The sequence below is a fragment of the Melospiza melodia genome, chromosome 11 (assembly GCF_035770615.1).
Source record: "Melospiza melodia melodia isolate bMelMel2 chromosome 11, bMelMel2.pri, whole genome shotgun sequence".
NCBI lineage: Eukaryota > Metazoa > Chordata > Aves > Passeriformes > Passerellidae > Melospiza > Melospiza melodia.
Window position 1 is genome coordinate 2516382 of NC_086204.1, and position 23503 is coordinate 2539884.

Here is a 23503-nt window from a genome sequence, read left to right on the forward strand (position 1 = left end):
AGGGGGAGCACGGCTGCAGACAGGCATGCCAGAAACACCACAACCCAAAGGAAACCTTTATTGGGGACTCTTCAGCCACTGAACAGAATATGGCATTTCTTACATCTTCCTCCTGCGCTGGGGCCCCGACACGGGCCGAGTCCCCAGAGCGCATTTCCAATAGCTCTGTCTATACACATATACATACATCCACAAGCAGGGACAGGGACTCATCGGGGCACAGAGGGGACCAGGTCCCAGGGCAAGGTGTGCTCAGCATGGGGGGCTGTGTCACCCCAGTCTGAGCATGGAGGGTGGAAGGGAGCAAGTGCTGAAGCATGGGCCAGACAAAGGCCAAGCCAGCAGCTGCTGCTGCCATGCCAAGCAAAGGCTGGTGGAGGGCATGCAACCACCACAGCAGCCCAAACCCACTAACTGCGTAGCTCTGGACACCCCAGACCATTTTCACTCCAGCCCTCAGAGCAGCAGGGATGGGATCCACTCCAGCCCTCTGGCACAGCTCAGCTCAGCAGCCAGTGGGCTCTTCCCTGCTGGCCATTGCTCCTTGCCCTGCACGGGCTCACGCAACAGGCAGGGCCTGCTGGGCCTTCACCTGGCAAGAGACAAGACATGGCAATGAGGAAGAGCACTGCTGTGCCCTGGGGACATGGACGTGCTGGCTGAGGACAGACAAGAATGTGTTCCCCACATGCTTCACCCAGCTAGCCCTCATCACTCCAGGACAGCCACCGGGGGTGTGTGCCATCTGTGACCATCCCCAGGGCATCAGAGCAAACTCACCTCCAGGTTTGTCCTGGCCTTGCGCAGCACGCTGTGGGTCCTGGTCACTGCAGGAGAGAGAGATGGGGTCAGGGAGGTCCCTGTGCCACAGAACCACATGGGGCACGTGGGGAGCGGGCCAGCTTGGCTGTGCCACCCGAGCACGTACGCTGGCTGACGATGAACTGCTCCATGCTGTCCTTGAGCTGGGCTGTGCAGCGCAGCCGCCTGGCCGTGCTCTGCAGAGCGTCCTCCCTCTCGGAGAGCCGGGCCCGCAGCGCCGCGATCTCGCCCTGGAGCACCTGCTCCTGGGACAGGGCCGGGGGATGAGCTCTGAGCACCGGCCCCAGTGCCCCGCCGGCCCCCAGCCCCTGCTCACCTTGCCCTGGTGCTGGGCAGCGCTCACGGGCAGCGCGGTGCTCCAGAAGGCAGCGAGGAGGGACACGCACTCCTCCAGGATGCCGTGCAGAGTGCTGGCGCTGCCCCACAGATGGCCCTGCCCCGTGCCCGTCCATCCCTGCGGGAGAAGGGTGCGGGAGCAGCTGCTGCCGGAGCACCCCCGTCCCGCCGCAGCCGGGTGCTCAGCCCGGCACGGCTGGGCAGCATTCCCTGGCCGGGAGGCTCCCTGCCTCCAGCTGCCCCTGCGGCCCTCGGGGCTGCCTGTGGGCTCGGGAGCCATGTAATGCTCTGAGGTGCGCCGAGGGTCTGGCCCCCAGCTGCTGCCTGCCCCGTCCTGCCCACGCCTTACCTCCTTTGCCGGGAGCGGGCAGTTGGGCGGGCCGAGTGCTGGCCGTGTGAGACACATCAGCTCCCGGGCCAGGGCCTTTCCCTGCACCATGTGCCGCTCCAGGGCTCGGTACGTGTCCAGGCGCCCGACGACGTGAGCCCCCGTCAGTCCCTCGCTCTTCCTCAGCAGCACGTCTGCCCCGCGGGGCTCTGTGGAGCAAGCTGGGTTAGGAGAGGAGCGCTGCCCGCTCCCCTGGTGACCCCCCTGTCCCGTCCCGGGCACTCGACTCTGCTCTGAGCTCTCCAGGCTTGCTCAGCAGTTCAGCAGAACCCACCGTCCATCCGCCGGAGCACCGACGTGCCGGAGGGCAGCGGGGACAGGAGGGGAGCTGCTGAGTTAGTGCCGACATCGCGCACTGGAGGAGATGGGAAGCAGCCTGGAACAAGAAACATCTGAGCCCCTGTAGATAGATGTGGCTCGGTGCCTGGGGCTGCTGGGGTCCTGCCCTCCCTCTCTGCTGCCAGCAGGGCCTCTGTGTGCAACCTGCTGCCCCAGGAGAAGTGTCTGGGAGCACCCAGGGGTTGCAGAGGGACCAGGCACCCCAAGGGCAGGCGCTGGGCAGGGATGGCGTGCGTGGGTCCCATACCTGCTCGTGTCTCAGCAGAGGCGCCCGGGAGGCTCTCATAGACGTGCAGCTCCGCACGCAGGGTCTGCAGGAGCAGGCGCTGCTCCTCACTCTGCTGCTGCAGGAGCGTCACCGAGTGCTGCAGCCTGCAGAGGTGACACGTGGGTGCGTGCCAGCCACCCCTCCCAGTCCCGTGGCCCCAGGGCCGCAGTGCCCCAAACCTTACCTGTTGTTGTCCTCCTGCAGAGAGCGCCGCTCGTCGCGGAGCTGCCGGACGCTCTCTTGGCACTCGGAGAGCTCCTCCGCCAGCCTCCGCTGCTTGCCACGCCTCTGGCCCAGCTCGGCCTCGGCCTCCCGTGCCCGGGAGCAGGCAGCCACCAGAGTCTCCTGCACCCGTGCCAGCTCTGGGGACAGAGGGCACGGAGGTGTCACCACCGCCCCGCTGAGGCAGGGCCCTCGGGGGCTCAGCCCCAGGATGCTGGCCCGGCCCTACCTTGGGAGAGGTGGTCCCGTTGGAGGCGCAGGGTCCGGTTTTCCTCGTGCAGAGCCTGGTTCTCCCTGCTCAGCTGCAGCCCCAGCTCCGGTGTCTGGCCATAGGCATCACTGGGCAGTCCTGCGGAGGGAGCAGTGCTGGCTGTCTGTCCCGGGGCCCCGCTGTGCAGGGGCGAGCAGAGGGCTGCGCACAGGCCCGGCCCGCGGCCCCAGCCCGTACCGCTGCCCTTGCCGGCCAGGCGGCGCTCCAGCTGCTCCCGGAGCCGGTCGTTGGTGCAGATGGACTCCTCCAGGCGCTGCCGCAGGTTGCGGATCTCCACCAGGTGTTCCTCCAGCAGGTCTGCCCCTGCCACAGCCAGGGCCACAGCTCAGGGCAGGAAGGGCTGTGCCGGCCCCTCTCCACAGCAGAGCCCTGTCCCGCAGCCGTTGTGGTGCCGGATCTCCCCCCTGCACCCCACAGGCGGGGGGATGCCCCGTGCTCTCCACCATGGACCATACCTGTCAGCTTCTGCCCACAGGGGTACCCCGGGGGCAGGGCCCCACAGAGCAGCTGGCCGGCCGGGGGCACGTCCCAGAGGCCGCGGGGGAGCTCAGCCGGGCCCTGCAGGGCTCCATGCTGGCAGAACGGTGCTGGGGCTTTGCTGCCCTCTCCAAAGGGGCCCAGTGGCACTGTGGGCTTTGCTGGTGCCATGGGCAGTGTCACACCTGCACACACAGGACAGCGGGGAGGAGGAGAAGGACAATGAGCAGGTAGGAAGAAAGGGGCAATGAACTCCCTCATCTGCTTTCCCCTCCCTTGTTGCTCTGCTCAACAGTGCACTCCAGTGTCCCCATCACTCACCTCCCATCCCGACCAAACCTATTCCCCCTGAGGAGCAGGGGCTCTCCCAGCACTTGATGATTACATGACACAAGTTTGAGGGTCTCAGCCCCACTCCTTCACAGCACCTCACCAAATCAGCCTTTTCCTAGAAGGCCTGGAATGTGCCAGTGTCTACACCTAGGGCTAATGCTGTCTTGGGATGGGCCCCTCCAACCCACCTACGTGAAAGCCACATGTTCCCACCGTCCCCAGCCAGAGCAGTGGCACCCAACCTCAAAGCCATAGCCCTGAGAAGAAGGAGCAGATCCAGGGCAGGACATGCGGGTCAGAGAGGGTGGGGATGATGTGTCACAGCACAGCATGCAGGGCAGGCAGAAGCAAACCCAAGCCACGAGGCAGTGTGCTCACTTTCTCCAAGCTGCCTCCGGAGCACCTGCAGCTCCTGCTGTGCCTCAGCCAGGGAGCAGACAGAATTGCCACAGCAGCCCAGGAGCGCCGGGGCCGCAGGAGGAGGGGGCCCGGCAGGGAGGAAGGGGGACAGCCCGGGGGCCAGGGCAGGCAGGGGGGCACTAACGGGCTGGGACAAGGAGCCAAAGCGAAGGCCTAGAGACAGGAGAGACATGGAGAGAGAGAGAGGTGTCACAGGGGCTCTGGCTCAGCCTGGCAGAGACCCCTCCTCCCTGGTGCTCTGGGGACCCTGGCACAGCCCGAGAAGCCAAGTCCCCGTGTCCAGAGGTGCCGCAGCTGTGGCCCCTGGTGGTACCTGTGTGTTGGGCAGGCTCCTCGTGGCACTGGCTGTACTCGCTGGCTGCATCCCCATCGGAGCAGGGCTCCAGCCCCTCGGAGGTGAAGGATGAGCTGCTGGCAGAGTGGGATGACTCCGAGGGTGGGCAGCTGCTACCTGGGGACTCAGAGCGCTCCTGCAGCTTCACCTCCAGGCTCTCAATCACCTTCTCCTTCTGGAGCTCCTGGCTGAGCCTGTGGAGACGGCCCATCACCAGGTCTGAGCTCCATCCCACAGCCCTTTCCTACGTGATCCCCCATGTGCTGTGTCCCAGTAGTGATGCACGGCTGCTCAGAGATACAGAGCGCCCACGGGGCTCGCCATCCCCAGGGCAGAGCAGCCCCACCCAGGACATCCACCTGGGGCAGACACCCCGAGGGCACCCTAGACTCCCACCCCAAGAGCAGTGATAACCTCAGGGTGCCCATGCCAACACATCCCACAAAGCCTTCCTTGGGAACAGGTACCTCTGTGCCAGGAGTTCGTGACTGGTTTTATCCTCCCCGTCCTGTCGATCTCCTGAGAAATCAAGGCCAGACAAGAGCCAGTCAGTGTCTCCATGCCCCAGGATGCTGGTCCCACACAGAGCCATAGCAGGACAGGACAGCCCAAACCAAAGCAGGTATCCCACACAGCACGTGATGTGAGAGCGCCTCCTGCTCTTCGCCCATCAAAGCATCCCTTCCTGACCCACCACAAGCCCACCACACCCAGCCCCACCGCCCCCCTAGAGGTGCTTACTGATGCCCAGCTTGTCGCTGAGCCTCTCAGCCAGGTGCCTGCCCTGGGCCAGCTGCTCCCTGAAGCCCTGGCCCAGGTAGTAGTCGATGTCAGTGCCCCGGAGGAGGTCCTCGAAGGAGCGCAGGGCGTCCCGCAGGTGCTGGGCCAGGCCGCGGCTCTGCCCACGGCCCTCCCGCAGCACCTGCCGCAGGTGGGACAGCTCCCGAGCCTGGGCCTGGATCAGGGAGTTGTATTTCCTAGGAGAGATGGGCAAGCTGGGTGTTCACAGGGCAGCCAGACCCGCTGGGAACACAGCAGGGATGGAGTGCCGTGGTGTGGAGACCCTGGGGGGGCATTCCCTGGTCTAGGGAGACACAAGAAGCTTCCCTCATAAAGCTGTTAGACCCCATTGGCTCCTTCCCCCGTTCCTATGTCTGCTCCTGTGTTCCTGAGCCACTCCTTCCCTATTCCCTGACTGTCCCTCACCTTTGTAGTGCCCCAAGACCAGAGTCAGCCCCCAGGACCCTGTAGAGAAAAAGTGAAACCCTCTGGGTGTGGGTGCTGGGACCTGAACATCTCGCTGAATAAAACATCTGTGGATATTATGCAAAGGTCCTTTTTGCTTCCTTATCCTGGACTATGCTAGCAATAATTCAGACTGCTACACCATGGAGGGAGTCTGTGCATCACCCACGGCTGGGACCCTGCCCCAGCACACAAACACGCCAGGGACCTGCCTGCAGGCAAACCAAGCAACAGGGAGCCACCAGCCTCGGGCAGCTCCTGGAAACGGCTGTATCTCCCCGTGTGCTCCAGCCCCCAGGGCCGTACCCGGGCCAAGTGGCAGCGTGCAGCTCCTTGGGCAGGGCGGCTCCGTGCTTGGCCGCGGGCAGCTGCGCCTCGAGCAGGGTGACGCGGTGCACCAGGCTCTGCAGGTCGCGGTGTGCCCGCAGCGCGGGTGGGCACAGCGCGCCGTGCCCGTCCGACTGCCAGCCCTCGTCCTCGTCCGTCAGGCTGTGCGCCGGGGACGCCAGGGCCTTGGGGGCCGCCGGGGGCCGCTCAGCACTCGAGGTGTAGCCGCTGGTGACGGAGATGGAGCGGGCACGGCGCTGCAGGCTCTGGATCACCTTGTTGGCATTGAGCAGCTGGGCCTTGAGGTCCTGGATGTGCTGGTGCAGGGCCTCCACATCATCCAGGGCCATGGTTTTCTGCGCAGTTTTGCCCACTCTGGACATCCCTGGCTGGCACGGGGGCCCCAGCTCCTCACCCAGGCTGGTCTCACTGAACACATCTGGCTCCTCGCACTCTGCAGAGGGCACAGCGTGTCACTCCTCTGTGCCAGGGGGCAGAGCACAGGGATCCCCGGAGCCCTGGCTCTCCTTACCAGGGCTGGTGGTCTCGTCACGGTCAGCCTCGGTCTCGCTGCGCCCACAAGTCTCGTAGCCCAGGTCCTGGAAGTCCACCTGCACTTGCTTGCTGAGCTGCTGCGCCTGAGGTTCACCTGCTGGGCAGCGCCATCAGCTCAGGGCCCCCGGGCAGGATTCCCCACCCCTGCCCCATGCACAGGGCTCAGAGCACGCCCCCACGCCACCCTGGCCTTTCACTCACGGAGCAGGACGTGGTATTTCTCCAGCTGCTCAGCTTGTGCCCGCACCGTGGCCTCCGATGCAGCGAGCTTGTCCTGCAGCTCCTGGCACTGCCTTTGTTCCCGTGCCGCCTGGGAGCGCAGCTCTGCGCCCAGCCCGGGCCAGCCCCCGCCGGGAACCGAGCCCTCCGCCTGCCGCAGGGGAGACGGACCGTCAGCTCCGCATTTCACCCCCATCCCCAGCTCCACGCTCATCTCCATCCCGGTTCCCTGCGCGCTTACGCGGCTCCCGTCCCCTCCGCCGGGGCTGCCGGGGCAGGGTCTCTTGGCCACGTCCCCCTGGGCTCGGGTCTCCAGCGCGGGGCGCTTGGTGGGCACCGCTCCCCTCTCTGCCGGGAGCCCCGGGCAGTCCCCGCTGCCTCCGCCCGGGCGGTCCCCGAGGGCCCCGCGGCTCTTCCGCGGCAGCCGCCGGGGCTCGGGGGCCAGAGCGCTGCCCAGCCCCGGCTCCTCCTGCTCCCCGCTCTCCAGCAGCGACGTGGCCTCACCCATCCGCTCCTTCAGCTCCGCGTTTTCCAGGCACAGGCTCAGCATCGCCTTCCTGGGGGCACAAGGCACGGTAAAGGACGGGCAGAGGCCGGGGTGATGCAGGGTGTCCCCTGCGGCCACTGCCCCCCGGCTGCAGAGCCCAGAGCTCTTGCCTGATGTGGGACACGGAGGAGAAGCCGGCTTCCTCCAGCTGCGCCTTCAGCTCCCGCAGCTCCTGCTCAGCCCGCAGCTCCCGCTCGGGCACGGTGGGTGCTGCGCTCCGTTCGGTGCCCCCATTGTCCTTGCGGGCCCGGGGGTTGCTCTAGGGGCACAAAGGGTGACAGGGACGCGGTTTGGCGGCGGCGCGATGCCCGGCTCCGCCACCCCCGCTCCCGGCGTGGCGCTGCCCCGGCTCACCTGCTGGGGTGCCAGGCCTCGGGCTGCCTCCTCCTTCATGCTGTCCGTGAAGTTGGTGCTGCCATCGGTGTGTGACCCTGCGGCCTGACCTGGGGACAGCACAGCACACGGGGCGCTCAGAGCAGCGGCGCTGGCGGCGCTGTCTCTGTCCCCTCCTCCCGCCGGTACCCACGGTCACTGCGGGCAGCCCCGGGCCGGTGCCTGCTCCCACACACACCCGGTGCTGGGCCGAGCTTCCCCCGCTGTCCCTGGGGGCTGCCACCCCCTCCCCGCACACTGCACCCCGTGCTGGCCCAGAGTGAGGGACGGGACAGCCCCGGGGATGGGAGCACGGCAATGGCTCCTGCCCCATCCGCGCCTTGTGCTTGCTGCCCTGACAGACAGACAGACAGACAGACAGACACACCACCCACCCTGCAGCCACTCCACACGCCGCAGCAGCAGCAGCAGCAGCAGCAGAGGCTTGGGCAGGGAGCCCCGCTGGACTGCCCCAGCCCGGGGGGAGGATTGGGGTGCACACCCCACATCCCCTGCCCAGGAGCAGCCACGCTGCCCTCAGTGCCCAAGCCGTGCTGCCAGGCATGGCCTGGGGCTCCCTGCAAGCCCTGTGCTGGCTTGGCAGAGCTAAAGGGACACTTGTGTCCCTACATGTGCACAGAGAGCTTGGGCAGAGCTGGGGTCACACTCTTCTGCTTGCACACAGCTCTGCTCCTGTGCCCTTGGTGCCAAGCCTGGGTGAGGACTCAAGCCCCTTGTCTGGGCAGCTGGGACACGGCTGTATTCCCAATCCCTGTCACAGACATTTTTACGAAAAATCCTTTCCTTAGGATTTTTCCTCCTGAGAAGCTGACAGGCCTCAGGAACAAAATGTAAACATTGATTATCTGCTGCTGTGGAATGCAACAGGTGCATCTGTGATTGGTCTCACATGGCTGTTTCTAATTAATGGCCAATCACAGTCAGCTGGCTCAGACTCTCTGTCTGACACACAAGCTTTTGTGTTACCATTCTTTCTTTTTCTATTCTTAGCTCGCCTTCTGATGAAACCTTTTCTTCTATTCTTTTAGTATAGTTTTAATATAATATATATCATAAAATAATCAATCAAGCCTTCTGAAACATGGAGTCAGATCCTCATCTCTTCCCTCATCCTCAGACCCCTGTGAACACGGTCACAAATCCCTCCTCTCCCCAGGGGAGAGATATTTAAGACAGGGCCCAAGACTGTCCCCTAGAGCTGTGCAGGGCCAGGTTCCACAGCTGCCTGTGCACCAAAGGAGAGGTAACTGCTTTGCCTGTGGCCAAATCCCTCAACTCTGGGGCTGCCAGGCAAGGCAGAACACAGAGCATGGGAGCACAGAGAGATGCTGTCAGGAGAGACGCCAAGCATCCCCGCTGAAGGAGAAGCCAGCAGGGATGCATCTGGCTCTCAGGAAGAACAATCTAGCAGCACCCAGGAAGGTGCCTTGCAGTAGGGCAGGTTGTGCTCATAGCTGGGGACATGCTCAGGAGAACGCTGTGTGCCACGAGGCTGCAAAAACGTGGGGGCACCCCACTGCTGAACCTGGCTAGACACCACCCTGCACGGTGGAGCCTGTCCAGGGAAGCAGCCGTGTCCCAGTGAGCAGGGACAGCCACCACTGCCACACAAGGACAGCCATCACTGTCACACAAGGACAGCCATCACTGTCCCAGTGAGCAGGGACAGCCACCACTGCCACACAAGGACAGCCATCACTGTCCCAGGGAGCAGGGACAGCCATCACTGCCACACAAGGACAGCCATCACTGTCCCAGTGAGCAGGGACAGCCACCACTGCCACACAAGGACAGCCATCACTACCCCAGGGAGCAGGGACAGCCACCACTGCCACACAAGGACAGCCATCACTGTCACACAAGGACAGCCATCACTGTCCCAGTGAGCAGGGACAGCCACCACTGCCACACAAGGACAGCCATCACTGTCCCAGTGAGCAGGGACAGCCACCACTGCCGCACAAGGACAGCCATCAGTACCCCAGGGAGCAGGGACAGCCATCACTGTCCCAGTGAGCAGGGACAGCCACCACTGTCACACAAGGACAGCCATCACTGTCCCAGTGAGCAGGGACAGCCACCACTGCCACACAAGGACAGCCATCACTGTCACACAAGGACAGCCATCACTGTCCCAGGGAGCAGGGACAGCCATCACTACCCCAGGGAGCAGGGACAGCCACCACTGTCACACAAGGACAGCCATCACTACCCCAGGGAGCAGAGACAGCCATCACTGTCGCACAAGGACAGCCATCACTGTCCCAGGGAGCAGGGACAGCCATCACTGTCCCAGGGAGCAGGGACAGCCATCACTGTCACACAAGGACAGCCATCACTGTCCCAGGGAGCAGGGACAGCCATCACTGCCACACAAGGACAGCCATCACTGCCACACAAGGACAGCCATCACTACCCCAGGGAGCAGAGACAGCCATCACTGTCGCACAAGGACAGCCATCACTGTCCCAGGGAGCAGGGACAGCCATCACTGTCCCAGGGAGCAGGGACAGCCACCACTGCCACACAAGGACAGCCATCACTGCCGCACAAGGACAGCCATCACTGTCCCAGGGAGCAGGGACAGCCATCACTGTCACACAAGGACAGCCATCACTGCCACACAAGGACAGCCATCACTGTCACACTAGGACAGCCATCACTACCCCAGGGAGCAGGGACAGCCACCACTGTCACACAAGGACAGCCACCACTGCCGCACAAGGAGGAACGCGGTTCTGGGAGCGAGTGGCCGGGCGGCAGCAGCGGCGCAGGGAAGCAGCAGCTCCTGTAGGCGGCACTCGGCACAGCCGGAGCTCAGCCAGGAGCCCCAGGGACAGAACCAGAAGGGGCCGGCGGCTGAAGCAGCCTGGGGGTCCGGGACGGTGAGGGGATCAGACCGGCGGCCACAGACTTTGCTGGGGGCTGAGGGCCACCACAAGGCTCTCTTTGGGTGGCCGTGGCTGAGGGACCACAGTAGGGTCACACAGCTGCTCTGAGAACCAGCCCTTGTGCCAGGACACAGCATCCTTCTCACCACTGCCCACGGCTCCACACGGCTCCCAGTGCTCCCGGGCTGAGTAAAAGGGGGCGCAATTCTCAAGGAAAAAGGACCCCAAACCCAACTAAAAGCAAGGGGCAGAGCAGGGAGCCGGCTGTGGAGCAGGGATGTGTGCACACAGGGCAGCTTGCCCTGGATGATCACCGTGTGCTTGAGCCCCCACCACAGCAGGAGCACACCAGGCTGCTCAGGAGACGCAGCCACAGCTCTGCTTCCCCACACACTCCTCAGGCTCTCAGCCCAGCCTGAAAGCACAGAGGATTAGTTACATGCTCGCAAATTGTACACGGGGCACAAGGGGCTGCACAGGAGCCTTCACACTGCTGGGGACAAGGGACAGGAAGCAAGGTCCTCGGGGAAGGTCAGGAGGAAGGAATGACTTCCACAAAGAGCTACGAGACAGCACAAAGCACTGCACGGTTTGACAGAGGGTGAGCTCAGGCAGGGAATGCTCAGCCAGGACTATCAGAGAGAAGAGGGAGCCTTAAAGAAGAGGCCAGAAAAGCTGGGGGCCACGAGCCTAGGATAACACTGCCCCTAAGGAGCACTGATGCTAACAGCAAGACAGACACAGGGCAGAAGGGAGGTGCCCGAGCACCAGCCAAGACTCCTCTCAGGCCGTGCCAATGAGTCTGGGCTGGGCCCTGGGCTCCACGGCACCCAAGGGACCAGCTGGGCATCAGTGCCAGGATGGCAGGGGGACAACGGAAAGGCAAGAACAGGGACACAAAGGCTTCTACAAAGTGAGAAGCAAAAGGATGAAGAGAAGATGGTGCTACAGGAGAAGCGAGAAGAAGGGAATGAGATGAAACAAAGAAAGGAAAAGCTAGCCAAGTCCAGAGCTGCCCAGCAGCTGCCAGCTGTGTTGTCCCTTCGAGCCACAGGGGAAGGGCTGCGGTCACAGCGGGGCAGTGCTGCCCTGCTGGGTGCCAAGGGGAGCTCTGCTGCCTCCCAGCCCCGGGGGCACAGGGAGGAGAAGCCCCCAGGGCAGCACAAGGCACAGGTGGTGCCAGCTGAAGCAGTTGCAGGGAGCCATGCAGCAGAGCAGTCTCAGTGCAGGTGTGCAGCCCAGCACCACAGAGCTCTTCTGCTCTGCTTGCCCCTAGCTCAGCCTCCCCAGCAAGCACAAACAGATGCTCAGAGCTGCAAAATTTGCTCCTGCCATCCTGAGAAGTGAGTACAAGACAGCAGATCCACAGCCCACTGTGCATGGGAAGCCCTGATGCTTGCAGGGTTGTTGCTACTGTTTTTCAGCTTCCACACCAGCTCCCACATTCCCAGAGAAGGTGGAAGAGGACCTGGACAAGGAATGCAGAGGTGCCAAGGGAGACAGACACCTCAGAAATAGGGTCCATGGCCCAAGGGGCACGTGGAGCATGTAAGGGGTATGTACATGTTTGAGTAAGGGAGCAGACCCAGCCCAGACCCTGGGAGCAGGGACAGGTCTCAGTCCCCCCAAACCATCTGTCTAAAAGAAGAGGAAACTCTCCCATGAAGGCACTCACAAGTTAGGTTGAAACTACTTACAATTAGGAAAAAAAAGCCAGTCAGTAAAATCATGAACACTGGAGTAGGATTTGGTTTAAGCATAAACTGAATTGCTGGTTCTACACTCAAGTCTTGTGTAAAAGGCCCAGGCAAGTGTCCCCAGGTCTTGAATTCTCATCTCTGGAACACACTTTTCCAGATATACTGTCTCCCTTTGGGCCAGCCACCATCAACCCAAGGGGTGGGTGTCACTGGGTAAGAAAAATGGTGAGGGAATACAAAAACTCACACTCATGCACTTGGGAGATGATAGAAAACATCTGGTGTTTCCTTCAGAGATAGGGAATCTTTATTTGGCCCATGGTGGTTGCAAAAGAAGGGAGATAGAGGGGAATAACTAAAATGGAATGATTTGAATGTGCAAATACATCAGTGGCCACCGGGGTGGGTCAGACAGGAACGTACACGAGACACAGGTGGATTGCACTGATCGCCGTTTCCAAAGCAGCTCAAAAATCAAACAACAAAAGAAGCCCTGCAGCAGTTCTATCGTACCACAGCAAGTACCACAGCTCAGTCAGTGACACAGGTTAGTGAACCGTTTCCGTGGCAGCAGGCGGGGCCGTGCTCAGAAGGCATGCTGGGGTACGACTGGCACACGCTCCTGTTCCCCACCTCCTATGGCGCCCTGCGTCTCCAGCCTGCTCAAACACTCCAAGCTTCTTCCAAGGGCTTCTTCCAGCTGTCCCCGCAGCTCGTGGACCCCTTCCAGCTCCACCTGCAGGGCGTGGTCTCTCGCAGCGCTGAGGGAAGAGGGTTAGGCCGGCCCCGCCCTCGGACACCGAGCCAGGCACAGCCCCGGGGCTCCGTCTCACCTCCAACCTCCCCGGAGCACAGCCAGCCCCAAACACGGCCCCAGCCCGCGGCAGGGGCCTGGAATCGCAGCTGTTCTGCTTTACTTTCCCAAGCACTCCACTTATGTGCTCCCTGGCTATCAGGTAGCTCAAATATCCCAGAGGCTGCAGCCCTGTGAAGGGCAGGGGATTAAATCAGGGGACAGGCCACTGCCTGGATAAGCACCTAGAGGGATCCTTATCAACCCAACAGTTGGCTGAGAATTTGTCAGCAGTCTCTGAAAGGTGGCCAAGTGTGGGTGGGAAACTGAGCTGGGAAAAGATAAGTCAAGAACAGAGATGGAAATCTCACGGCAATGGGGGGAGTTTAGGGAGCCATTAAAGCCACACAGTGCAGCCTCTTCAAGGGAAAAAGGCAGCCTAAAACTTGGAGTCTCAAAGAGGCATTTGGCTGATCCTTTGCCTAGAGTCCCTCTAAAACTGAAAACTCTCAGAGTAGGGCAGCACAGGGCCAAGGCAGCCACACTTACCTGTCTGGGTGTGTGTGAAACTTCACCAGGCTGCCATAGAGCTGCCTCTCTGCCTGGAGAGCCTCATTTAAGCGATTCCTCTCTGCCACCAGCCCTTCCAGCATCAGTAACAACTGCTTGGAGAGAAGAGACAAGGTGCAGCTCTTAAACAGAGACAGAAACCAAAGGAGGTTATCTAGCTGTCCCTGACAAACTGGGGGTTCTCTTTCCTCTCTTGCTTGTGTCCATGTCATCCCTGGACTCCCAAAAGCCTCTGCTCTTTGGACAAGTGCTAAAGAAAGCTGATCTTCTCCTCTGTATTCCCACAATCACACACAGCCAGCTTCCAAGAACAAGCACATCCTGGCTGAAAACAAAGCCTCATACCTGAGTGCCAGCAGAAACACAAACACACCCAAGCCTGCCCCACTGGCACATTACCTGTTGCCTTCTGTTTCCAGCAGCCTCCTGTCCTTGGGACTCTGCCACAGCCACTTTCTCCCGAAGCACCAGCACTTCTTGTGTCAGCCTTTCCATGGCTGGAATTTCTTCAGGATCCACCAGCTGCATCTGCAGATCCTGAAACCCAACAAACAGCAGGAGAGCTCAGTGAGGAAGGGATCAGTAACAAAGACAGCTGCACCTTTGCAAACCTCCCTGGAATGCAACTGCCAGAAGTTTCCAGGGTTTGGAAAGATCCAGGTCTTCAAAGGAAAAAATGCCAGAGCACTGAGAGTGGATTAGGCACAGACCAGAGTGCCCAGTAAGAACCAAGAGGGGTGCACTCTGATTAAAGGGCTTGAAACACCAAATAAGAACAGTCTGGGGGTTTGGGGCCTTTGCCTTCTGGCCAAAGGAACCTGAGAGCTGTAGGCAAACCAGCAGCAATAGCATCTGGTATAGCCAGCCACACTGCTCTCAGGATGTGGGGAACAAAGAGACTCCTCTGCAGCATTCCCAGGTGGAACTCCCCCAGCCCAGCACAGCATCTCACCTTGATGAGCTCCTCTTTCATCTGGATGGTTCTGCTCAAGGACTCAATATCTGAGGCCTGCACCTGCAGCTCCTCCTCCTGTGTGGCCAGGACAGACTGGAGAGCAGAGAGCTCCCTCTGCAGAGGGAAGAGAACTGCTGAGAGCCAACACCCCCCTGCAGGACACTGCCCCCCATTTCTCACTGGGGCACCCTCACAAGAGCAGGGTCCAAAACCTCCAGTGAGGGGCAGCCCTAAGGTCTCCCAAAAGCAAAGGAGATCAGCACAGGCTCCATCACAAGCTCACCCTGCTTTCCCTTTCCTTCTTTGCCATTAGCTCCAGCTCCTCTTTGGCATTGACAAGATCCTTCTCCAGCTCTGCTGCTGACATTGTAACTGCAAAGACAGCTTGGTTACTGCAGGAACACCGTGTGCCAGCTCAGACCTCAGGATCACACACAATAATCCCCTCTGGCAAGACCCACAGGCAAGGGCCCTGTGCTTGTGCTCCCTATCACACTGTTTCTCAGTAAATGACTGTCTTCCCTGCTTGGTCTTTAAACAGCAGCCAAAAGCAATGGCAACACCACAGGCCTGCTGTCCTACCCCTGGCAAAGTTCATGTGTCCTGGTCCCAAAACAGTTACACATTTGTCTCAGCTCAGCCTGAAACAAAGCCAAAAACTGTCCAGTGGGCAGCATCAGATCTTGAGCAGAAACTCCTCACCTCAAACCCAACAGCAGCTTTCTCTTTCCCTTACTCCCATCCTCAGACATCACCCAGAAGACAGGCAGAGCTTTATTTCAAAACTCTCTTGTTCAAAGTTCTCTACTCTTCCTCAGTTTTATGTAATCATGTTTCCCCCACAGCAGAAAGCCCTGGTCATATTTGGGGACCTCAAAAGATGCTGTCCCACACTCACCTCCCTCTGTCCTGCAGCTGCTGTCTTCCTGTGGGGATGCAGCAATGACTGTAGCTCCATAAGCTCTTTGCAGTATCTCCTGAAAACATAAAAGGTTTGCATTTTTATGTGGAACACACAGCTTCCCCAGAACGCCAGGACTGCAGCAAAGCTGCTGGCTGTTGTGCTGACACCTCTAAAATGTGAACAAACAATGAAGGGGATGTAGCCTGGCAGCAGGAACAAGTGAATTGCACCCAGAAGTTGTACTTGTGGGGAAGAGGGCACTGGCCTTGTTTTATTTGGCACTGGGAAGCTGCTGGCAGCAAGTGTCTTCACAGTAAAGATTAAACAGGTTTCATCAATTGCAGCAAGACCATCTTTCAACTGAGACTCATCTTTATCTCAGATGTGGCCCAAAGAGACCATGCAGGAAGGAAAACACATCCCTGGAAGTCTCTAGAGCTGGGAATAGAAACCTGTTTACAGCTGCCTAAAAACATTCAACAAGTCAGCTCATCAGTAAACCATTAACAGCTGCTCAAGTGGGAGCCGTGGCATATGCAGCCTTGGAGCTGTGCTCAGCCTCAAAGGGGGTTTTAGCAAAGCTGCTTTAAAAATACCAACTCCAATTGTGGAAGAGACAGCAAACAGCCAGCAGGCTCTGCCAAGAATTAGTGAGACCTAAATTTAGCTCTCTTGTCCCCTCCAGAATGTGACAATGTCAGGGAGGGGATTACAATACAGCAAGGCAGCCCAGCCCAAGGAAGGAGTGGGTCAATGCTACAAGGTCAAAGGGTGCATGTCTTTCATACTCTCATGTGCCCCAGGGATTCAATTACTGCTCCATCAAAACAAAAAGAGACACTGAGTGACAAAGGCTGGTGAAATCAAGATCAGAACACTCAGGCAGCATTCCTGCTCCTCAGTTTCTCCTTCTCCTATAGGAAGACTTTTTGTTAATCCCACTTTCATTTCTATCATTCTCTGTGGTGCTCTTCTCTCTCCTATGTCTTTCTGTGGCAATCAGCTCTTTCTGAAGCCCCAAGGCCACAGGCAGAGGAACACAGTGCATGATTCTTACTTGTATGGGTTGTTTGTCCTGCTTCAATGGCCTGGCACCAGCTGACTGGGTCCCAACAGGGTCCTTCCCCTTCCCCAACACGTGCTGGCGCAGCAGCTGTAGCTCACTGCTCCTTTCAGCCAAAGCCTGTGCCATCTTCTCTGCAGCCACCTGATTGAGGGGGGAAATCAGGGATGACTAGGGTTAGGGTCCTAGTTCCTCTTCTTCCTTGGAGACTAAGGGAAACCACCTCAACATTCATGTGTCACCGGAGACTCCAAGTGCTCTGCAAACCAGCTCCTGGCCCCTCACACCCACTCCAGTGCAGCCCTCCCATCTCTGCTCTGTTCTCTCAGTCCACTCCAGGGCTTCTCTCTGCATAACAACAGTCGGTGGCACCCACCTCAGCCTCCCAGTGTGGCACTGCACCAAACTCACTCTGCTCTGCTGCTCCTTGGTGCTCAGAGCCTGCAGCAGCTCCCGAATTTCAGCATCATGCTCCATGGTTTGCCGGTTGCGGTCACTGAGGAGATCCTGCAGCATCTTCTCCTTGTGCTGGAGGCGCAGGCACAGCTCCTCTGCCACCTCACTCTGCCCGGGGCCCAGCTTGCACAGCAGGGTTGCTGTAAGCTCCTGAGCAAGGGGGAGGAAAGGAGTGAGACTGGGAGTTGTTCAAGGACTCTCCAGCCTGGGTGTAGCTGAGGGAGCAGTGTCAGCAGGCACAGGTATGCTCAAGTGCCAGAAGCAGCCAGCCTTCAAACGCTGAGCACAGCTTCAGGTGAGGCAGCAGCAGCCTCTCTGCTTTGGCACCACTCTCTCTATGGGCAAACTGAAGGCTCAGGAAGCCAAGCTAAGGCCTTACCTCCACTTCCTTGTTCCTGTCATGCAGGCAGGTCTGCAGCTGTTGGATGATCCCCTCCTGCTCCTTCTGCCTGCTGCCAGATTTGGCTTCAATCTCGTCTTTGAGCCAGCGGAGGTTTTGGCAGGTTGCTGAGACCTGCTCCAGTTCCAGAGTTTTGGCTTTCAGGAGGCTCTCCAGGCTCTGAGTACCACAAGAGAAGCAGCTCAATCAAGCAGGGACACAAACTTAATGCTGAATTAAGCAAAACTGGAAATTCTCTACTGCTAGCAGAGTCACACAGATTCACCCATCTGCTCCAGGTGGCCTCTCTGCCCAGCCCAAACAAGAGTGCGCCAGGAACCTGCCCCACCACGAGGCCAGAGGAAGCCAAACACCTGCAGACACTGTCCCCAGAGCACTGACAGGAAGGTGTGTGTGACACCCTGTCCCCAGAGCCCTGCTGGGCTGTGCAGGCCCAGCACTCACGTGGATGGTGGCCTCGTTGCTGCAGAGGACACTGCGCAGCCTGTCCAGGTCGCTGCCGCGCTCCCGCATGGACACGCGCAGCTGCTGCAGCTCCTGCTCCTTCTTCTCCAGGGCACAGAACTTCTCATCTACTGCTCTCTGGGTGACAGAGGGCATCATTCACAACGGGGGCATGGGGCTCTGCAGCCAACACCCTCTGTGTGTTGGACTTCAGCTCCCCCTGCCAGGGGGACGAGCCATGAAGAGCATGCAGAAGATATGGTCACCCCTGGTCAGCCTGGGCTGATGGTAACCCAAAGGCTGAGCCTCAGGGACAGCTGAAACACTGCCTGCAACATGTGCTCACCTCCAGAGCAGCATCCCTGTCGCTGACACGCTGCTGCAGCTTCTCCAACATGGCATTCATGGCTGCAGGGCTCTTCTCCAAGCTTTGCTGGCATTGCAGAAGCTCCCTGGACTCCTAGAGATCAGACGCACACCCCCTAGTACAACTGAGAGTACAGAAACCTCCCCCAGCCCAAGGGCAGCACACAGGGATAACTTCCTCCACCCAATGCTTGCTCTAGCCTCCACATTGAAGGGTGGCAGTCCCAGCACCTGGGGATGGCTGACTAACCCTGCCAGGGCTCACCAGGCATTGCTGGGGCTGAGGTATGTGGATACCTGTGCCTTAATCCTCACCCTGGGGGCCCAGAAGCCCTCTCCTTCCTTCCTTTCTTCAAAGGACATGCATGAAAGCTACAGACAGACTTTTGCATGGCCAAACACCAAAGCAGGAGCAGGGACTCCATTTAATTATGCTTAAGTCAGATCTTTCTGCTGATTTCACCTGCAGAAGCTGCTCCTTGTGAGCCAGCTGCTGAGTCAAACGCTGAACCCTCTGCTCCTGGGCCTGCAGCTCACAGCTTTTCTCCCACTCCAAAGTCTGGAGCTGCTGAGCCTTGTCCTGCAGCTCTGCCTGCAGCTGTTGCACCACAGCACGCAGCTCCTGCAAAGAAAAGGCAAATACCTTGGAATTCAGTCCTCAACACAACCACAAACAGTAGGCCACTCTGAGAATAGCTATCTGCAATGCTACAACTTTCACATCTCAAAACACACTGCCATGGTGTTTGAATTTATTTCATTGCCCAGGGTATCCATCCACCTAAACCCCTTGCTCTGGCCACAGGCAGAGCTTTAGTCAATCACAGCTAAGCTGTGCAGCAGGGGACATGAACATCACAAAAAGAGATGGGACATTTGCAGAAGTTGAGTCCTGAGTAAGTGATGTACAAGTGACAACATACCCACTATCAAGTGTCTTTGCTGATTCTTAATCCTCAGCTATGACACTGAGGAGGCTGGAGAATTCTCCCTGCCACACATGTGACAAGGGGTTAGGCAATTGTGCCCAGTCTGCTGTCAGCAGAAATGATGAACCAGAGCAGAGTATTGACCACCTCAGTGCTCCTCAGTCATGCAAACCCAGAAACTTCCAGGCTAAGTGCCTGTCACACCTGGTTGTGTTTCCAGGTTGCCTCTTTCTGCTGCTCCTCCTCATGGACTGTGGTCTCCAGGAGCTGGGTTGCTCTCTTGGCCTCAGCCAGCTGATGCTCCTTCTGGCGCTGAGCTCTCTTCAGTTTCTGCACCTCCAGCTTGGTGCAGAAAAGGGCGTTCTGAAGGTCGAGCGGTGACATTTGCTGCTCCTGGGGTGACAGTGGGCTCTCTGACACCTACCAAAAACCAAAGAGCAGGGTGCACAGAAACTCAAGAGATTCTCTTCACGTGAAGGATTTAAACACCTGGTGTATGTGAGGCTTTCCAGGACATACCTGCTGCTGGCCCAGATGGTTTCTGTGTAACATGTCCCGCAGCTTGGCCATGGTCTCATTCTGCCCTTCGATGATGTGGTACAGCTCCTCTGTCTGAGCCCAGGCACAGCAAACCCAGTCAGTGGCAAAGCAAGCACAAACTCTCCCATCCCAAGCCTCCAGCCTGCGTTATGGCACCTCAGCACCACATGAAAGAGGCTTTGCAAGAAATAATTTAGTGAGGTGCAGGATGCCAAGCAGTGGCTCAAGCATTCCTTCTCAGGCACTGCCCACAGGGCTGGAACAGAATTCCCTGTTTTTGAGAGCACCACCCTGAACTATTACCTTACTCTCTTTGCTCTTCAGGGCCTCATTCAGACTCTGGATTGTACGATCTTGCCTTTGTGTTGTTTCTTGAACAGATTTTAATTCGAAATTCAATTCATTCAGCTTTTCCTGTAACAACTGAAGACAGAAATAGGTTGGGTTTATTTAATCCTGCTTAATGCTCTGTGTAAACACCCTTAAGACTCCTTACACTCCTTACTCCATACAGCCCTGGTGTTGAACACATCGAGATCAACGTGGCTCCCTCTAGAGTCTGTAAATCCTGTTGGAGCTGGGTGGAGACCAATGAGTAAACACAAAGGCCCTTCACAGCACTTATTGCAGTGCTTCTGCTGCCTCAGGTGCAGGGCAGAGGCTCCAGGTTTGGGTTCACAGACCATACAGCCTCACTCAGGCTGCCCCACAGCCCTCCCTCCAGTTTCTATCATTTGTTTCTCTTTACTCAAAAGGAAAGGGGCTGCTTCAGCCCCAAATCCTCCCAAAAATCTGAAAGAAAAATATCAGCATGAAGAAGCTACACATTCACTGATCAAATCAGTGGCTTATTTAGCATTAAGTTCTGGCTTCAGCACAAAAGACCCTGGCCACTGCCAGGAACCTCTCAGCAGTCTCTATGGCTGGTTTATAACCTGAGAAACCTTTGCCTTTGATGGTCTCACCCTAAAGAGAACACTACCCACCACTCAGTTTCAGGACAGTTTGCTGCTTTCACCATAAAGCTCATGACACAGGACATGTTGTGCAGTTTAACAAGTGCTCATTAGCATTTTTAAACATGCTGCCTGTTGACATTCTCAAAGTTGAATGATACATCTCTTCCTATGAGCTTACTCAGGACTCAACTTCTGGAGCTGGAGCTGGTGCTGCCACATCATTTCCTCCTGTTGTTCATATGTTGACACACCTGTCCTGTTATCTCTGACCTGACACACCCCCTAACCTGTTTAAACTCTTCTAGCTGAGCCCTGGGTCTCTATTTCCATCAAGCTTTGCAGCCCAGGCAGCTGCAGCACCTTATGGCCATCCCCAGATTGAAATAATTATTCCATCCCAATTTTTTCCCCACATTTGATGTGAGGATTTTTCCAGAGGATACAGAGTTTAAGAGCATAATTAGGAACATATACCCTTCTCAACATGTGTTAGTATTGATCTGCCTCAAGAGAACTCAGATACATGTTTCTTTCCCAAGTATTTAAACAGAAATGAAACCAGGACTCCCTCTCCTACACCAGGCTCAGCCCATGCAAATCCAAGAGACAGGAAACACCCTTGTGCATCTCCTTCACCAGCTCCTGGAAGGCTCACCAGGCAAGTGGAAAGTTCCTCTAAAATAATGATTTGCAAAATTAAACATGGAAAATTTACACAGCCCAGCTGCAGGAAAAAAAAAGGTAAATGCTTTTAATTGAATCTGACAGACAATAGCCCTGAGAATCACACACCCTTGCTGGGAGAGAGGTGCAGGTACCAGGAGGCACCCTCTGACACTAACCACACCAGACTCACAGCACTGGATGTGCTCTCCATGGAGAAATACCTTGTTGGCAGCTTCAGAGTGCTGGAGTTTGCCCTGCAGCTCTGCTGCACACACATCGGCCACGTGCTCCCCTTCTGCAGCGCTGCCTGGAGCTGCCTGCTGCCCTTCATGCTGCAAATTCTGCAAGGAGAAACACAGGGAAACCTGAGACAACGGCCCAACTCCTGCCCTGGCTTCTTCCCTTCAGCTGTCAGCCACCACAGACCCTGCAGCAGGGTGTAAACACGCCCCGTGTGCTTTGCTAACTGGCTCTGAGACATCACTCTGCCCGTGTGTCCCTTCCCTGGGGTGGCAGGCTGGCACCTGGCAGCTCTCTGCCTCATCTGCCACCAGTGCCCTGGTGCACCAAGGCTCTCACTGGGCTCCCTGTCTCCCCTCACTGCTGCACCACGAGCCCAGCAGCTTCTTGAGCTCTAACCACCGTCTGTGGGCTAAGTCATATCCCTGAACCTGCTCTCCTTCCCATGTGCCCTGCTGGCATTTTAAAAAAGCCTCAAAACCCACACTGAAATGGTTCCCATGTTCTGTGTCTTTATCAAGCCTGCAACCTTCAATCCTTCCCACCAGCTCCTAGCAGTCACCCCCTGCTCTGAACCCCTCCATCTGTGATTTTCTGGGCTCTCCTTCACCACTTCCCATGCTCCAGCACCCACACCGTGTACAATTCCCTGCAGCTCCTCAAACAGGAGCGAATTCAGCACCACAGCTGAGATTTTTTTCATGACACATACCCATTTATTGGGAATGTAAACAGCCTGCTTTGTGCCACGTGGCCTGCCAGAGCAGGCTGGCTGAGCACAACACTAATCCCTTGTCATCCCTCCTTACAATTCTGCTGCCCCCCGCCCAGCGAGTTAACTCCTTAGGGCAGCACTCCACCCCAGCCAGCCTCTGCAGCCCTCACAGGGCTCCTTCAGCATTCCTGAACATTATCAGCGACACAAGACTGGCTGCACTGGTGCCTGCTCTAGGTGGGAGCCCTGGAAAGGGCTGCTGGATGCAGCACAGAGGCTGTGGAAACGTGGCAGGGCTTTTTGGAGCACAGCCCCAGAGCAGTCAGCTCCAATTAGCCCTGTCAGGCTGAATCCTCATCCTCAGTGGGCACAGAAATGCTGTCTGTGGGGAAGCCATCAGCACAGGGGAGCTCCCTCAGATCTGTGCCTCTCACAGACACAAGTAACACCTCCCTTTACGCTGATGTTTTGTTAGGATTTCAGTGAATCCTTACAGTTGTGGTGATTACAAATTTTCTCTGCCAAAAGGCTCTGGATGAGGCAGGGAGACCTGCTGGAATCTGTCACAGCAGCTTATTTTGAAATAAGGCTGATTAAAACAGAGAGCGGGGGGGGGGGGGGGGGAAAGGAAAACACATTTCCTCAATTTTCACATTAGAAAAAGGGCTGAAAACCTGGAAAGAGCTAAGAGCAGGGAGGGGAAATGCAGAGCCAGCTCCAGAGTCCAAAGTTCCAAAGCCCAAGCTGCCTCCCTGCAGCCATGTCGACTTCTCCAACATCAGCATTTTACTGCCAATCTCTCCAGCAGCCCCAGCACACACTGGCCCAAGAGAACACTTTGAAAATGATAATCAGGGCCCCCTCTGAGCCTGCCGAGCTCAGAGTGCCCAGCACAGAGCCTGGCTGTCAGGAGGGCACCGCCGGCAGCTGCGGGAGTGCCTCACAAAGGCTCCCTCTGGTGCCACCGCCCTGCGGCTGTGCTGGCCAAGGGGAGGAATTGATGGCTCAAGAAACGGAAGATGGCACCTACAAGGTCACACGCCCTGACATCAGAATGCTCCACAAATGTAAAGAACTGCAAAAGCAGTGAGAGAATTGTGGTCCTGTATATTCTAGATATTCCTTTCACATTTATGGACAGGAATCGCCGGACAGCAGCAGCACCTGACTTACAGGAAGGGTGCTGCTTTTACAAACAGAAAGAAAAATCATTTGTGTAAGAACTACTCAGCCTACTGGCTGCATCTGCCTTCCCATTTTTGCTCTTCAAGCCATCCGAAGGATTAAGCCCTTCCCCCTTCAGCCAGACCCTGCGCTGAAGAGCTGCTGCTGTCACACCGAGGGACCGGCAGTGAAAAAAATCCCGCAGGATAAAATCCTGGCAGGGCCGGTCGGATGGCAGAGGCTGCAGAAAAC

At 57.9% G+C, this 23503-nt stretch overlaps 1 protein-coding gene across 4 annotated transcripts in view; it reads right to left on the reverse strand.

Annotated features, from left to right (window-relative positions):
* Positions 1–26: 26 nt before the first annotated feature.
* LOC134422870 (myomegalin-like) overlaps positions 27–23503 on the reverse strand; it is a 37279-nt gene continuing 13802 nt past the window's right edge. For 3 of the 4 annotated variants that reach the window (XM_063165286.1, XM_063165283.1, XM_063165285.1), the window contains 36 exons: positions 21354–21473; positions 19811–19930; positions 19487–19579; positions 19172–19387; positions 18502–18660; positions 18019–18132; positions 17673–17810; positions 17208–17387; positions 16784–16978; positions 16367–16516; positions 15304–15382; positions 14689–14777; positions 14403–14519; positions 13850–13987; positions 13430–13542; positions 12721–12848; positions 7458–7546; positions 7214–7362; positions 6798–7113; positions 6539–6707; positions 6315–6431; positions 5762–6236; positions 4952–5187; positions 4678–4729; positions 4190–4404; positions 3835–4029; positions 3102–3308; positions 2824–2949; positions 2605–2724; positions 2338–2515; positions 2133–2257; positions 1821–1922; positions 1139–1695; positions 929–1067; positions 781–827; positions 27–592 (listed from right to left, as the gene is read on the reverse strand). In XM_063165286.1, the coding sequence (XP_063021356.1) occupies positions 560–592; positions 781–827; positions 929–1067; positions 1139–1695; positions 1821–1922; positions 2133–2257; positions 2338–2515; positions 2605–2724; positions 2824–2949; positions 3102–3308; positions 3835–4029; positions 4190–4404; positions 4678–4729; positions 4952–5187; positions 5762–6236; positions 6315–6431; positions 6539–6707; positions 6798–7113; positions 7214–7362; positions 7458–7546; positions 12721–12848; positions 13430–13542; positions 13850–13987; positions 14403–14519; positions 14689–14777; positions 15304–15382; positions 16367–16516; positions 16784–16978; positions 17208–17387; positions 17673–17810; positions 18019–18132; positions 18502–18660; positions 19172–19387; positions 19487–19579; positions 19811–19930; positions 21354–21473 (5796 nt within the window). In that variant the 3' untranslated portion in view covers positions 27–559. The remainder of the gene's footprint in view (positions 593–780; positions 828–928; positions 1068–1138; positions 1696–1820; positions 1923–2132; positions 2258–2337; positions 2516–2604; positions 2725–2823; positions 2950–3101; positions 3309–3834; positions 4030–4189; positions 4405–4677; positions 4730–4951; positions 5188–5761; positions 6237–6314; positions 6432–6538; positions 6708–6797; positions 7114–7213; positions 7363–7457; positions 7547–12720; positions 12849–13429; positions 13543–13849; positions 13988–14402; positions 14520–14688; positions 14778–15303; positions 15383–16366; positions 16517–16783; positions 16979–17207; positions 17388–17672; positions 17811–18018; positions 18133–18501; positions 18661–19171; positions 19388–19486; positions 19580–19810; positions 19931–21353; positions 21474–23503) is intronic. The other variant, XM_063165284.1, reaches the window with a different exon arrangement.